Here is a 14,414-nt window from a genome sequence, read left to right on the forward strand (position 1 = left end):
AGGGACCTGTCCACCTTGGAGCTGCATCAGAAATGTTGTTCACTGCTTGGGAAGAGCACTCTTTTGTTTGGAAGAGTTTGTATATGGGAAAGGGGTTTCTTGCTGGATGATAAAAATAAATTCCATTCCAAAGTGATCAAACTCCTAAGAACAAGCATGGGTGCCTGTGAAGCTCTTTCTGGCTGCCCAGGCCAACATAAGCCACTCCTCAGTGCAGGTTGGGTGCTGTAGAGACCAGAGCTTCTCTAGAGGCACCAAAGCGGTAGTGACAAGACCCTGGCAGCCCTTTAGATACCCTTCCCCAAGGTCTGCTCCTTGCAGATGGTCAGAGGATCTCATTAATCAACTTTAAATAATTTTTTGTAAGCAGGCCCCAGGGAAATGACCTAAAGATGAAGGCAAGATATGCCACAGCTTATGCTTTCCTACCTCTACTTCTCCCTGCTCAGCATAGGCAGAGCTGTGCCTGGAGGACTAAGCAGCTGTGCTGACCATGAGCGAGCAGAGCCACGTCAACAGCCTGTTCCTCAATGAGGACGCAGCCAAGCGGCTCCACGCTGACAGCCGGGTGCAGCACTTCCGGCAGGCTGTGCAGAAGCGGGCGGCACGGGCCAAGAAGCGGATGCACAGCATCACTGCTGAGAGCGCTAAAAGCTTCTTCAGGAGAAATGCCTTCGTCCTCTTCACCATTGCTGCGGTCCTACTAGGTATGGAGCTGGTGGCAACACCAGGCACTATTTATAAATATGGGGAAATGTTTGTTTCTTTTACAAAGATTTTATTTTATCATTGTGATTTGACTAAGGAGGTGAAGCTGATGAGCTGACAGCTCAAAGTACTGTCCACATCACGAGTAATTTTGTGTGCAAACTCAAGAGACCCAACAGAGAGTGCGTATATGGGAGGGAGTCCTCACTGATCTTTTCTGGCTCCAGTATAGAAAAAGTTTAATGGTCCAACTCAATCATGTCCTTGCTACAAATCATCCAGGTTTCTTCAGAGGCATCTGTGAATGCAGCTGTAGGCACAAGGGCTTTTCAGATTTGTCGCATAGCTTTAGATTGACAGGACCAGAACTGCTGCAAATGGCCATGATACAATGCACACCAAATCTGCTTAGCAGATAGCAGGATATCCCTAGCTTTTCATCCAGGCAATGTGTCTCTAACTGGCTGAACTTGGTATTAAGAGGTGGGTAGACAAAGAATCTGAACTTTATTATTTATTTTGGTCTGGGAGATCATATCTCTCATCACAGTATTTTGTATTCATAAGCTTCCTGGGAACAGACTCCAGAAGAGCATCAGGGAACAAGGAGACCTGTGGTTTTGCTCAAGGCTCCTCTGCACATAAATATGTCAGAGGGAGAGAGAGCATACTATAAAAACTGGATCATAGCCTTTTAGATAATGAGCATTTGTTCCTTTGGGAAAAAGAGGAACTGAGAGTAGATGAGAAAGAGAAAAGCCACATTGTAGGACTGAGGGACAGACCACTGGATCACACTGTCCCACTTTGATTCTCATCCCTTGCTGATCCACAGGGATTATCCTGGCCTTCTCCCTCCGGCCCTACCAGATGACCTATCGCCAGATCAAGTATTTTTCCTTCCCTGGTGAGCTGCTGATGCGTATGCTCCAGATGCTGGTTCTTCCTCTCATTGTCTCTAGCTTGATTACAGGTGAGAAATGCTTCCTGTTGATTTCAGCCAAGACAATGGTCAGCAAAGCTGTTGTTCGGGTACCTCTTCATGACCCAGCTGGAGGTGCTTAGATTAGCTTGGCTAGGTAGTGACAAGCCTGAATCTACAGCCATAGTGAACATGATCCACACTGAGACCCCTGCTGGCTCAGTAGTGCTGCAGAAGAGCAGAACACCTTGTGCTTTCTCAGAAGACTTCGGAGAACACAATGCAGCGGTTCCAATGCCCAGAACTTGAGCACTAACAAGGATTTAATCCTACATAACCTCAAAAGTCTCCAAGTTTGTTGCCCAAGTAAAATTCAGGTTTCCTCCAGCCTAGAGAAGGTTAATTTGTGTTAGTCCAAAAGGGTTGAAGTTGATCACCAGCTGGAGGGCTAGCTTCACCCAGATCCTCAAGGAAGACATGACAGACAGCCAAGCTTTCAGACAGCAGAAGGGACCACAAGGTGTTCCACCTGCCAAAACATCCCACCATTACGGATGAAAGGCCCAGTATACTAGGAGGGAATTATTCCCTTCTGAGAGCTTTAAGAGAAAATTGCTACATTCCCAAATACAGATTAAGATCCACCAGTGCTGTGCTTCTTCATGATCACAAGCCACATTCTTCCATATCAACATCACCTTGGAACTCCAAATTCTATTCCTTGTAGGCTGTGCTTCCTAGAGACCCTAGCTCCCTGTCCAACTCATGCATGTGCCTTGCACCCTTTGAATCTTCCTCAAACTTTCCCTTTCCCTCTAAGACAACAGGCTTCCTCACCTTGTCTCTCTGTGTGACACCTCAGGAATGGCCTCACTGGATAGCAGAGTCTCAGGGAAGATGGGGATGCGGGCTATCATCTACTACATGGTGACCACAATCATAGCTGTCTTCATTGGCATCTTCATGGTGATCATCATACACCCAGGAAAGGGATCTAAGGACAAACTTCACCGAGAAGGCAGAATTGAGCAGGTGCAGACCACGGATGCCTTCATGGACCTGGTGAGGTAGGTAAACATGATGGTGTCATGTTGAGACCATATCAGTGAGATTACATTCCTCCATGGAGTATCCTTTTGAAGTATCACAGTTTTAGGCACAGTCTTAGGGAAAGAGGTTAATGGCTGAGTCTTGGCAAGCCTACTACTCCTAGCTTAGTAGTCTAGCTAACTAGCTTTGCCAGTCTCTCCAGTCAGAGACTGAGTGCTTGGCCTGGAGTCCAGCCCTTCTCCAGAGGTATCAATGTAAGCAGTCATGGTGTGCTCAACAAAACAAGTTATGAAAACCATCAGTGGCTACCTACCTTTCAGAAACTCACCTGGCAAAGGCTACTCCAAATAACCATCTTCAACAACCAAAGGAAATCAAGGAAGTGGCTCCCAAGACATTGCCTTTTCTTCCCTTGCTGTGACCTTACTCAGTGAATTGCAAAGCTGTACCATCTCAAGTGGTATAAAGCTGTGTTTTTGAGGTACAGGATAACAGAGAGCTCACAAGACAGCTGTAGAGGTGAGGCTGAGAACAAGGCAGTGTATTAAACATTGTAATATGGTATTGTTTCAAGGTTTGGATGGGTTTGATGATGGTTTTACAATGTACCTATACCCCAGGGCAGTGTGTGTGTCATCTCTTTCCACATACCTGAATAACTTTCTGGAGTCTGAAAACATGCAGTGGAAGTCTGACAAGTTGCAAGAGATACTGGGTCCAAGTCAGCATATTCCCTTCTTCTGTCAGTCAGACCGAAAGGGCTTAAGTGGACATTGTGAAAGTTGTCACCTCAGACACTACTCCAAGATAAAGAAGTTGGCCAGGAAGCCCATGTTTTCTTCCTAGTTCAATAGGACAGTAACTCCTTCCTTGTTTTATCTACTGCAGGAATATGTTCCCGCCCAACCTGGTAGAAGCCTGCTTCAAACAGGTATGAAATCTCATCTTTGTGCCTTATGTCCTGGACCATGGTCCTATCTACTTCTCTGAGGGATGGATTACCACTTTATTCCCCAGGTCTGACTGCTGCAGGAGGCACTACAGACCTATTCTGCATTGTAGAATATGTAGTCTGCACTATAGCATCCCCCACACAAGCTTTTCAAACTGTCTGTACATGGGAGCTTCAACCTCCATCCCATCCCACAGAGGCAGGAAGGGTTTGCATGATTTCAAGTAGCAGGCTTGGACTGGCAGTGATATGGAATATATTGCCCAAGAATCTGTCTCTTCTACAGTGTTAGTGCCCTTAGAAGCAGCACAAAGGGTTATCAGAGAAGCCAAAATACCTCAGTCCTAGCGACATGAGATGCTCTAATGGTCTCTTTTGACCTTCTGCTCTATGAATTTTCTGAACTTTCTGGTGAAAGCACTACACCTTGAAAACAGGCAAAGCAAGTTTCCCACACAGGTCAGCAGCAACTTGCAGTACTCTCCTTACTTTAAGAAGGGATGTAAGAGCCTAGCATGTGTCCTGATCATCTGAACTATGAGTGCATTTGATAATCTGTATCTTTTCAGTACAAGACTCAGTACAGCACCAGGGTCTTCACCAGAACCATCATCCACAGCAGCAATGTCACAGAAGATGTGACAACCACTCAGATCCCTGTGCCTGAAAATTTCACCAGCATCATGGAGAATGTCACTCATGCCCTGGGAACCATCTCTGAGGTGCTGACTTTTGAAGAAGTCATTCCCATCCCAGGCTCAGCCAATGGGGTGAACGCTCTGGGGCTGGTAGTGTTCTCCATGTGCTTCGGTTTGATGATCGGCAGCATGAAGCAGAAGGGACGGGCCCTGCGGGAGTTCTTTAACTGCCTCAACGAAGCCATCATGAGGCTGGTGGCCATTATCATCTGGTGAGGAGCACGGCCGGTTGGAGCAGGAGGTCTGCAGGTGCAGTTTCCATTGACATGATGAGAAGTGGGGTAGCTTTAAGGATTTAATGCACAAGACAGGAAAAGCAGATGGGTAGAGCTCTACTTTGGCTCCATCAAGCTGGAGGGAAAAGTCTGGATGGGATATTTGTTCACATTTCATTTCCTGTTCTTCTTGTTTTTACCTTAGAAATATCAGGTACACCAGGACTTGCTTTTCTTGAGGCTTCTGGAAACATCCTTGGAAGACCAGAGAGCTGGAGTGGAAGATCTCTTAGCCTTACCAACAGGAGTAGGGTGTGAGGCTTTCTCACCTTAAGCTTTCCTTCCAGCTGTGTTCCAGGAGTCTGACTTAGCTATGAATTACAGTAACCCTTTGCCCCTTTCCTGCTTTCAGGATGACAGCTTTATGTAGTAATGCAATAGCTCTGAGAGCTGAGCTGCATTGAGAGGATCAGCTCAAATTTACTGCCTTTCAGTTTGTGATCTCTTAGATAATGATTCCTCTGGAGCTCAGCTGCTCATGGCTTTCTGTCAAGGCTCCCTATGACACATGGTCCAGACAAACAAGGCATTGCTTAGACAAGTCTACTATAGAAGGCAGCATTTTACCAAATATTGTTATTTTAAGCTTTTTACCCAGTTAGGGTTCAAAGTTTTGTCAGGTACTGCAAAAGAGAACAGATGCTGGTCTGGCAGAATACATGCAAATGTCTGACAGGGAAATCTGTCAGCCTGACACCCTCTCACATTTTAGATCAATACAGCTTCCTTTTCTCAGTCTTTTAAGTCACAGTCTTGTATCCCAGACCAAAATCCTAAGCACAGCAGGACAGGCCTTACAGAAAAAGGCACAAAGGGAAAGAATATCCCTGAGCTCATAGCAGATGTTGGGAAGCCCCATGCCCCCGGGATCTTTTGCTCCATGTCTGAACCAGAACTTGAGGCTTTGCTTTCCTAAGAACAGGTAAGACTTGCTTGAGGGCACAGAAGCAAGAGCATGAGCACAGTGGAACAAGTAGACCTGCATACTAGTCCTGAGACCTTCAAAACGCCTCCTTAAACCTCCCGTTAGATGAAGGAAGGCAGGCTGTTTATGTATAGAACATTGGTTACACTTGGGACACTGCCTGTGCATGCTTTCCTGTAGCCACAGTCTGCAGACCATCTCCCAGGAGCTTGTTTTTCCTGGGAAGATCTGGTCACTGGCTGCAGCCAAGGATGTGTTCTAACAGGAAGGTCAGAGGAAATGAAATATTTATTAAATCCTTTCCTGAAACTTTTCCAAACCTCCCAAGCTAACCTTGAGTTTGGCATGTGGATCTCTGAGCCTTGTGCATGAGTTGCATGCGAGCTCTTGATCTGCAGAGGCCCAGCCCTGAGAGGTGTAGCCATGGAGCTGGAATTTTCTTTGGTCTGATTATTATATTAGTGCCCAAGATTCTCTCCATATCTGATTTATTTCTTCTTTTGTGTGAAGCCTTACTGCTGCTTGTCAGCTGCATTGTTATGGAGGGGGGGGAAAGACCCAAGGAACTGGAAATATAGCAGGGTTCCTCAAAATGGGGTTTTATATGAGCTATGGTTGCTTTTAGAGGTGTTGGTGTACCCAGTCCTTGTTACACCAGATCTGGAATCTCTAGATGTTCATATTCCCTAAATGTGAGCATTTGAAGACAGCAGAGCTGATACCCCAGAGCCTATAGGACACTCTTGCTTTTACTTTCTGATTCTCTGTTACTCCTGTGCTTTCCTGTGCCTCTCAGGAAAAAAAAAATACTGTCAGCACAAGCACTGTTAGGAAAAGAAGGGACTCTGAAGGTTTCTCTAAATAACCTGCCTTATCAATTCTACAAGGACTGTTGTAGAAATGTAGAAAACCCAAGAGGAGGAGGAAACCACCACTGCCCATGCTGTATGCAAAACAGGGTACTGGGGTCGCCAGGCATGCACCAAGAGCTGATTTTTGACCATGGGATGAAAAAGTCCCAGCTCTCTCCAGGTTTCCACAAAATAAATCAGCAGTATAATCCAATATTAGGCTCAGTGAGCACTTATGGTATGCTGGCTTATTGGGGATTAATCCAGACAGCATGTATTAAATCTGGTGTGAAATTGTGACAGCCAGTCCTGACCATTGGCCTTGTGTTTCTGTCACAGGTATGCTCCAGTTGGGATCATGTTTTTAATTGCGGGCAAAATCCTGGAGATGGATGACCTAGCAGTGATGGGAGGCCAGCTGGGGATGTACACGCTCACTGTCATTGTTGGACTCCTCATTCATGCCCTTTGCATCCTGCCCCTGCTCTACTTCATTGTCACTCACCGAAACCCCTGGGTGTTCATTGCAGGGCTCCTTCAGGCTCTCATCACAGCCCTGGGCACCTCCTCCAGGTACAACGGCTATGTAGGAGTGGGGTTTGGGCTGATGTAGATACTACATCTCAGCACTCCATTGCTCTGAGTGCAGCACTGTGGTCTCACAGTTTGTAGCACTACCAGCTTTTTGCAGTGGAACAGCCAAATTCATTTGGGAGTGGGAAGGTTCCCACTGCCCTGCTCAGGAGCATTACTCACATGACCAACTAACTACCACTGAATGGCCTGTATTCCTCCTGACCAAACAAAAGGGTGACTTTGCTTATGTCCTGGTTTGAAAGACAGGTGTTTGCTAAGGAAAGCAGAAGCCTCCCTTTGAACTGAAAAATGTGATCCTTCCTTCCTACAGATTATTATGATTTTGAAATTAAGGGAGCTCTCAGGCAAAGGTACAGGGATAGGAATAACAGTTCTTTACTAGCATAACTAACAAGACAAACAAGAACAACAACAGCTATGAAATTACCCACAAACAGAACAGTAACTCAGTCCCAGTCCTTTATGGCTGCAGGCACCTTTTCCCTGAGCTGCAGTTCCCGGTGCTGGGGGCAGGCAGGTCCCACAGAGCTGCAGGAGGGCTGGGGGTGATGGCAGCGCTGTCCCAGGGGGAGAGAGAGACGGAGAGAGAGATGGAGAGAGAGCCCTCCGCTCACGGTGTGGGTCCCAGTGCTCAGCAGAGTGCTGGATGGTGGCAGGTTACAGCAAGAAGGCAGCAGTGCAGGGTCTGACAGCAGTGAGGATGGCTCCCGACGTTGGGATGGCAGGGATGGGGCTGACGCGGCGATCGTCCTTGTCGTCCAAACTCCGCAGGGGAAATGGGCCAAGCCAGAGCCTTTGGTTTCCTCTTCTGGCTGTTTGAATCTTGCGGGGTTTTCCTCTTCTCTCCCCTCCTCCTTGCCACCAGGGCCTAGTCAACAGGTATCTTAGCATGACAATGGGGAAAATTCCACAGAGGGAAAAGGGAGAGAACCAACCCCCAACAGCTTACCACTGAAATGCTGAGCTCAGGACAAATATCCTGCTGAATCACAGCATTATTCTACATGCACACATTTTCATGTCCATCTCTCCCAGGCACAGAGACTGTATGCAGCTGTCATTAAACTTCCCAGAGACCTAGGCAAAGGCTTCAACACCAGTATGTTCAATGACTCACGCTGCTATGTCACACAGCCAAAGCAAGGGATGCTAGGTAACTGTTGCTTCAGTAAGTGCTGTTTCTTGCTATATTCATGTCCTTGCAAGCACATAGAAGGCTCTTCCGCATACATTCTCATACCAAAGCACATAGCATTTTTCCTGCTCATGTTCTCTTTCAGAAACAGTTCTTTGCTTTCTTTGCAAGATATATTCTCAAACTTGTCATTTTTGTCTTATGGACTGAGAGGGATGGGAAAGGCCTCAAGTATTTTTAACAGCAGAAAAAGGAATTCTGGTCTCGAAGCTCTGCCCTATGTACCCTGAATCCTCCTTCTTTTGGTGTTATACCAGCATCATCAGCCCACGGTTATACAGCCCCTGCCCCAACCCCCTGAGAAAAGTCATGTCAGAATGTGCAACTGCAGCGTGCATCATATCTGAGGAAGCCTTGCTTAGACAGTTCTTTCTCCTAGCAGCTTCTGGCCTCTGGCTCACATGGCAGGGTGAAAAAGCAGATGGTTAAGGTCATAAACTAGGCAGAGGCATAGTCCTTCTTCTGATGTCAACATACATGCTATTCATGTGGTTTTGTAAATTCCTTTCAGCTCAGCGACTCTGCCCATAACCTTCAGGTGCCTGGAAGAAAACAATGGTGTGGACAGGCGCATCACGAGGTTTGTGCTGCCTGTAGGAGCCACAATTAACATGGACGGCACTGCTCTGTACGAGGCCCTTGCAGCCATCTTCATTGCTCAAGTCAACAACTATGAACTTGACTTTGGGCAAATCATCACAATAAGGTGACTTTTGAAAGAGTTTTGGGACTACAGAAAGGGTTTCAGTTTTGTTGGCTTATATGAGGTGTGATCAGGTTCCCCTTTTGCTCAAAAGAGACAATAAGGAAAAAAAAGTATGGGAAAGAAGGGTTGTACTACAGCTCCAGGTGTCAAAGTACATGTGGACACCATGTCTTTTGAGGCTCCACTTGAGCCCTTCTTGCATGTCCAAGTCTTAGGAAAAGCTGTGGTGTGCAGTCTGTTATGAGGGGGTATCTGGCAGAGGCAGCCTGGCATTGTGTTGATGTCCCATGTGTCACCATCCTTCTTGGTGACCAGGGCAGAAAGGCTGCCAAGATGAAGATGAATTTGAGCTACTTCCTGACATTTCTGCAAATGCAACCACCTCTTTTCTTCCCTTTGCTGATAGCTCTGCTTTCCCATTCCCTCCAGCATCACTGCCACAGCAGCCAGCATTGGAGCCGCTGGTATTCCCCAGGCGGGACTGGTGACAATGGTTATAGTACTGACATCAGTGGGGCTGCCTACTGAAGACATTACACTGATCATCGCTGTGGACTGGTTTCTGTAAGTTCCTTGCTCAGCAGGCATGCACTGCTGTGCATTCTGCCAGTGCTTACAGATCTCGTCTGTACTCCTGACATCTCTAAAAGCAGGCTCACTAACCTGTACCATTAAGCTTAAAACACACCTGTATCCTTGAGACCTTTGCACAGTAGCCCTCTATGCCCATGCTGGAGTCTTCACCATGTGCTTCAGTGACTCGAGGCATCAGAGGTAACTTGCTGATCAGCCTGGTGACCAAATAGAATGTCCTCCATTTGCTTTATTTAAAATGCACCCAGAAGTTATCTGCAGAGTCATAGGAAAAGGTTGAGTCAATAATAAGCAAATCCACACTACAGAATGATAGTTCTGGGTTACCAAACACTGAAAGAGGGATGAGACTTGGCTGTACGAAGTAGAAGAGTGTTTACATGGGTGCAGCTAGTCAGCCACACTTTCAGCTTTCTTTACTTTTTCAATAAAATCACTTGGGACAAGTGATTTTATAGGAGTGCTCTTAGGAACCATATTGAAGAATGCATTTGTGCACAGTCCTACCTCTCTGTCTTCTCAAACACCAAAATCCTGACAGATTTTGTCAGTGTTTCCTCTGTTCTTTTGTATCTTGTATTGTTGGTTTGTAGCCAAGCAGCCAAAATCTGCTCCCAGCCATGACTGACCAGCAGGAAACAGTTCTGTGGCACACCTTCACTTCTCTTGTGGATTGTGCATAAGAACAGACTTGGCTGGGAAGAGCCCTGCCTCCTAATAAGCCAGGTTACTTTTTGTGCTTACTCAGAGTAGATTATTTCAATCAGGTGCCGCTGTTGCCACTGAAGGATCTGATGGGGTGCTGGACTAGTGACAGCTTCAGCAGCTCTGACATACTGTTGTGGTTGTGGAGAATATCTCATTGCAAAGTGTCTTTTAGATGTGCTATTTTGCACAAAGAATCTGGTGCCTTGTCTTAGCGTATGCTGTCCATGTTGAGGAAATCTGCATCCACAGCAGTGCTGTCATAGGTTTGCACCAGAATTTCAGAACTTTTTGTAAAACAAAAAGCAACTTCAGTGAAACAGATGTGGTGAGGCCATCTGAGTCTGCAGCAAGGCCTTTGGAAAGGACAGTGTCCATGTATAAACACAGCAACCTTCCTCTTCATTTGTGTCAAGTCCAAAACTTTTCAGTAAGAAATTTGGAATGCAATAAAACAGGAATGAATGTGAAGCTTGAGCTCAAGGATGTCAGTCAAGGAAGGCTCTCTGGGAGTCATTTTCCAGTCAGTGTTGAAGTATCCATTATTAGAATGACTTAGAAAGTAGAGAAAGTTTCACTGAAGATGTTTCTTGAAATAATCTTCATCCCCTTAGCTGCTACTATGAAACTGCATTTTGTGTTTCTCTCTGATTTTTCAGGGACCGCCTTAGAACAACTACCAATGTCCTGGGGGATTCTCTGGGGGCTGGCATTGTGGAGCATCTCTCCCGGCATGAGCTGGATGCGCAAGACTGCGAACTTGGTAATTCTGGGATAGAGGAGAAAGAACAGCTCTCCCACCTGGTTTGCCCACAGAATGACACCCACAGGCACGCCAGAAGGGAGACAGCACTGTGAAATCGGGCAGCAAAGTGCAGATTAATGCTGTAAAAAGTGAAAACTTGAAACAGAAGTCCAGAGTGGAGGACAGAGAAAGATCATTGTGCAAGACACTCACTTTTCTATCACCTCTGCCACATGCAGTCTTCCCTAATCCTGTTGGTCTCCTATTTCTCTGACTGTCATTAAAGAGGAGAAAATTAAACTGCAAAGAAAGCCTGAGTTAGTCATTCTTATGAGGCCCAATAGTTACACCTGAGTAAGGAAGACCTAGTGAAGGAGCTGGACTAGGAGCTCCTTTATTTCTGATCTAAGTAGCCAGGTGAGTTGGGAACACCACCATCTGTGGACTGGCACCAAAATGTTGCCATGTTGCCATAACTCTGTCCTGCAAAATACAGCTGCAAGGTCTTCACTTGTTTAGTACCTTCACCCAAACAAGCTTTTAGCATTACCTCCTTGCTCACAGTCCTGGTGTTTGCACAGATGAAAACTGTGTTTGCACTTAATGCTTCCTGAGAGCTCCACTGGCAACCTGTTTGGTTGCAGATACTAGAGTCACTCACCTCCTGAAGGAATGTGGGATCATACAACAGGGACAGCTGGCTGGTAGCACCAATAGGTATCAATAGGCTTCTCATTAGCGGAAGATCCTAAAGGACTGTGAAAGAAATAGTTAAAAAATTATTAAATCCATTATTCAGTTTTGAAGCAGTTCTTCCCTCTACCAAGCTCTGGCAAAACTCAGTTAACTTCATTTCTCTTTAGCAAGCTCTTCTCATCCTGTTGAAACCAGGAGGCGAAACACAAAATTTAAGAACAATTTGCCCATCTGAGCAGCTGGGTGGTACATCGATGCCAGGAATGACTCCCTTCCATGCCAGATTTGCTCAGAAAAGTTTCACTCCTCATCACAGGATTCCTAAGGAAACTATTCCTGGGCTCATCTCTGCCTATTTTCAGAAGTGACTTCCCCTCAGTTACACTGCAGTAGAATGTGGTTTCAAACACCTCTGTGTTTCTACAGCTCCTTATCAGTTGTAGGCAGAACCAAATAACTTCTTAGTGCTTGCACAGGTTTTCCAGATCCCAGACTTAAGAATTCAGGATATATTTTTCGATTCCTACCAAAGGGAATTCAGCTTCTATTTAACACATTTGGACATAAGCCCAAATTACATCCATAACATCTCAGAGTTTAAAGACAGAAGTAGGGACCTGCTTCATCCATGCTCTCTCCCCCTTCCTTGGCATGGCCAGGAACACAGCTAGTATCTCTCACACCAGTGAACAGAACCTCTAGGACTTGTTCCATAACATCCAGGTCCATGAACATCCAGAAAATGAATGTAACTCAGCCAGGAAGATATTAAGGATCCACAGTGTCAGGGCTGTTGCAGTGTAGCTGTCATGCTTTTGATAATGGCTAAGAGCAGCAAAAGCAGTAAGTGGCCTCCTGACCCACTGAGGAACTATCTAAATTGGGCAGCTTTCATTTGAGGTCTGCTCATTATTCCCAACCCACTATGTCACTTACATTCCTCTGCCCTGGCTTTACACACTGTTTTTCATCCCTAGCCATAGCCATACACTCAAGAGTTGCACATCGTTAAAGGAAGACCTCAGAAGCATTGCTGGAGTCAACTTTGCCAATCACAACTGCACATCTGCCCATGCTGCCCTCCCTAGCACTAAAAAAGCTTCCTCAACACATCTCTTGGGCTGTTCAAAGCCAGATTCTGAGGCTCTTTTCAGTCATTCAAAAACTGCAGGGTTATATATTGGTGCTGCCACATTCCACATCCTGTAGGCAGAGTATTGTATTTTTACAGGCTGGACCATTATTGAGAACCTAAGATAAATGCACAAATGCATCTCTTTCATTTAGGACTGGTAGCAGAAAAGGGTAACTAGAAGTCTGTGGTAGTTCTGTTTAGCAGTGGCTAGCTCCAGACTGTAAGGCAGCAAGTTGTTTGGTGACCATGGAAGGCAGGTTGATTATTTTGACAAGAGACCTACTCTAGCAAGGAGGCAAGTGAGCTGGATAACAAATGATTATCCCTCTCTTTGTACACTTTTATTATCTTGTTTGAATACTTTTATAATGTCTGCTCTTCTCCTTTCTAGACTAAACAGATCCTGTATATATCACAGGTAATAATCATTCATGTTCCTCTCCTCTGAACTTTCTTCTTGCTGTTCCACATCTTTCTTGAAGTGGAATGACTAAAATTTGCCATAACAATCCAACTAAAGATTTATTATTACTGAGCATTGAGGAAAGAACATTTCCTGTACATTAAGATTTAGACTTTGGACTTATGTTACCATGGTTGTTAGTAGACTATGCATCAGCTGATCAGGATAACTGTCCCTGATGCATGCATACAGCCAACTCAAGTCTGTTCATCTTCTGCTAACTCTTAGCAAGGTTAGACTCTTACTTTGATAAGATTGCTCTGTGTGAGGACTGGAACTTAATCAACGAGTTCAGATACACTGCATCAGCTTGTACCTATAGTGAGCTAAGACATCACTAGCTTATCAATAACACTGCTCAGCTTATGAGTCTAAACCTTCATAAAGAACAGACCTGCTTATAAAACCCAATTAAGTGCTTTAATTTTTAACAACAGCATGATAGCATTCACCCTAGTCCAGTGGTAATACATTATAATTCCTACATCATTTTAAGCAGGAATGCTGCCTATCAAGCAATTTCCCAGCCTGTGTTTGTGCAGTTGATTATTACTACTGAAGTATAGTAATTTCAAGTTGTCCATATTGAACTGCTTCTTGGTTTTTGTTTTTTTTTCAGACTATTTGTCCAACTTTTCAAGAAAACATTGAATTCTAATCCTGAAGAGACTTCCTGTACAAAAAGGGCAAACTGAAGTATGAATCAGAAGATTGTTGGATTGGATTCTAGCTCGATTAGGAATTAATTCCAGGAAGTCCTATGCTTCGGGTTACACAGACAGTCATACTAGATGGTCATAAGGGTCCCTTCTGGCTTTATAATATATGCACATGCTTTCCGGCTTAGTCGTATTGCCAAGGGTCTTTCCAGCTCAATAATTTCTAAGAGCTATATGAAAGGATCCTAATGATACTTCAATAAAACTCAGCAGTCTAACCTGTTTTCAGTTCATGTTAGCAGACATGTACACCTGTCACAAAAGGGACTCTCCATACCGCAGATGCTCCCACAAAGCAGAATGCATCAAACCTTGCCATTTGTGATTTCCTGCTGTCCACACAATATTAACAGAGCACAAACAAGTAGAGGCCTCATTTTCCAACAATGCAAACCAGTCTTTCTTTGGGAATTTCAGAATTCAGTTTATAGCTTCTAGCTCCAGTTTTACCCATGTTGTTAACCAGATTATGATTGGG

General features: G+C 45.2%; 1 protein-coding gene across 2 annotated transcripts; it reads left to right on the forward strand.

Moving 5' to 3' along the window:
* The first annotated feature begins 487 nt into the window (after window positions 1-487).
* Window positions 488-13,868, forward strand: LOC134054275 (excitatory amino acid transporter 4-like). Of its 2 annotated transcripts, XM_062509899.1 has the most exons (10): window positions 488-707; window positions 1,544-1,681; window positions 2,493-2,697; window positions 3,569-3,611; window positions 4,202-4,542; window positions 6,721-6,954; window positions 8,685-8,879; window positions 9,309-9,443; window positions 10,838-10,941; window positions 13,837-13,868. In XM_062509899.1, the coding sequence occupies exons 1-10, from the start codon at window positions 494-496 to the stop codon at window positions 13,866-13,868; spliced, it is 1,641 nt and encodes a 546-aa protein (XP_062365883.1). In that variant the 5' UTR covers window positions 488-493. The 2 variants fall into 2 exon arrangements, with proteins under 2 accessions (XP_062365883.1, XP_062365882.1); XM_062509898.1 differs by lacking the exon at window positions 13,837-13,868 and having other exon boundaries at window positions 494-707; window positions 10,838-11,036.
* Window positions 13,869-14,414: the final 546 nt, after the last annotated feature.

Source organism: Cinclus cinclus, chromosome 28, assembly GCF_963662255.1.
Source record: "Cinclus cinclus chromosome 28, bCinCin1.1, whole genome shotgun sequence".
Taxonomy (NCBI): Eukaryota; Metazoa; Chordata; class Aves; order Passeriformes; family Cinclidae; genus Cinclus; species Cinclus cinclus.

Bases quoted from the DNA above. Each gene is read 5' to 3' on its own strand.
- LOC134054275 (XM_062509898.1), top strand. From the start codon at position 494: ATGAGCGAGCAGAGCCACGTCAACAGCCTGTTCCTCAATGAGGACGCA. The intron at 3,612-4,201 runs GTATGAAATCTC...GTATCTTTTCAG, and splicing joins TAGAAGCCTGCTTCAAACAG to TACAAGACTCAGTACAGCAC. The intron at 9,444-10,837 runs GTAAGTTCCTTG...CTGATTTTTCAG, and splicing joins ATCGCTGTGGACTGGTTTCT to GGACCGCCTTAGAACAACTA.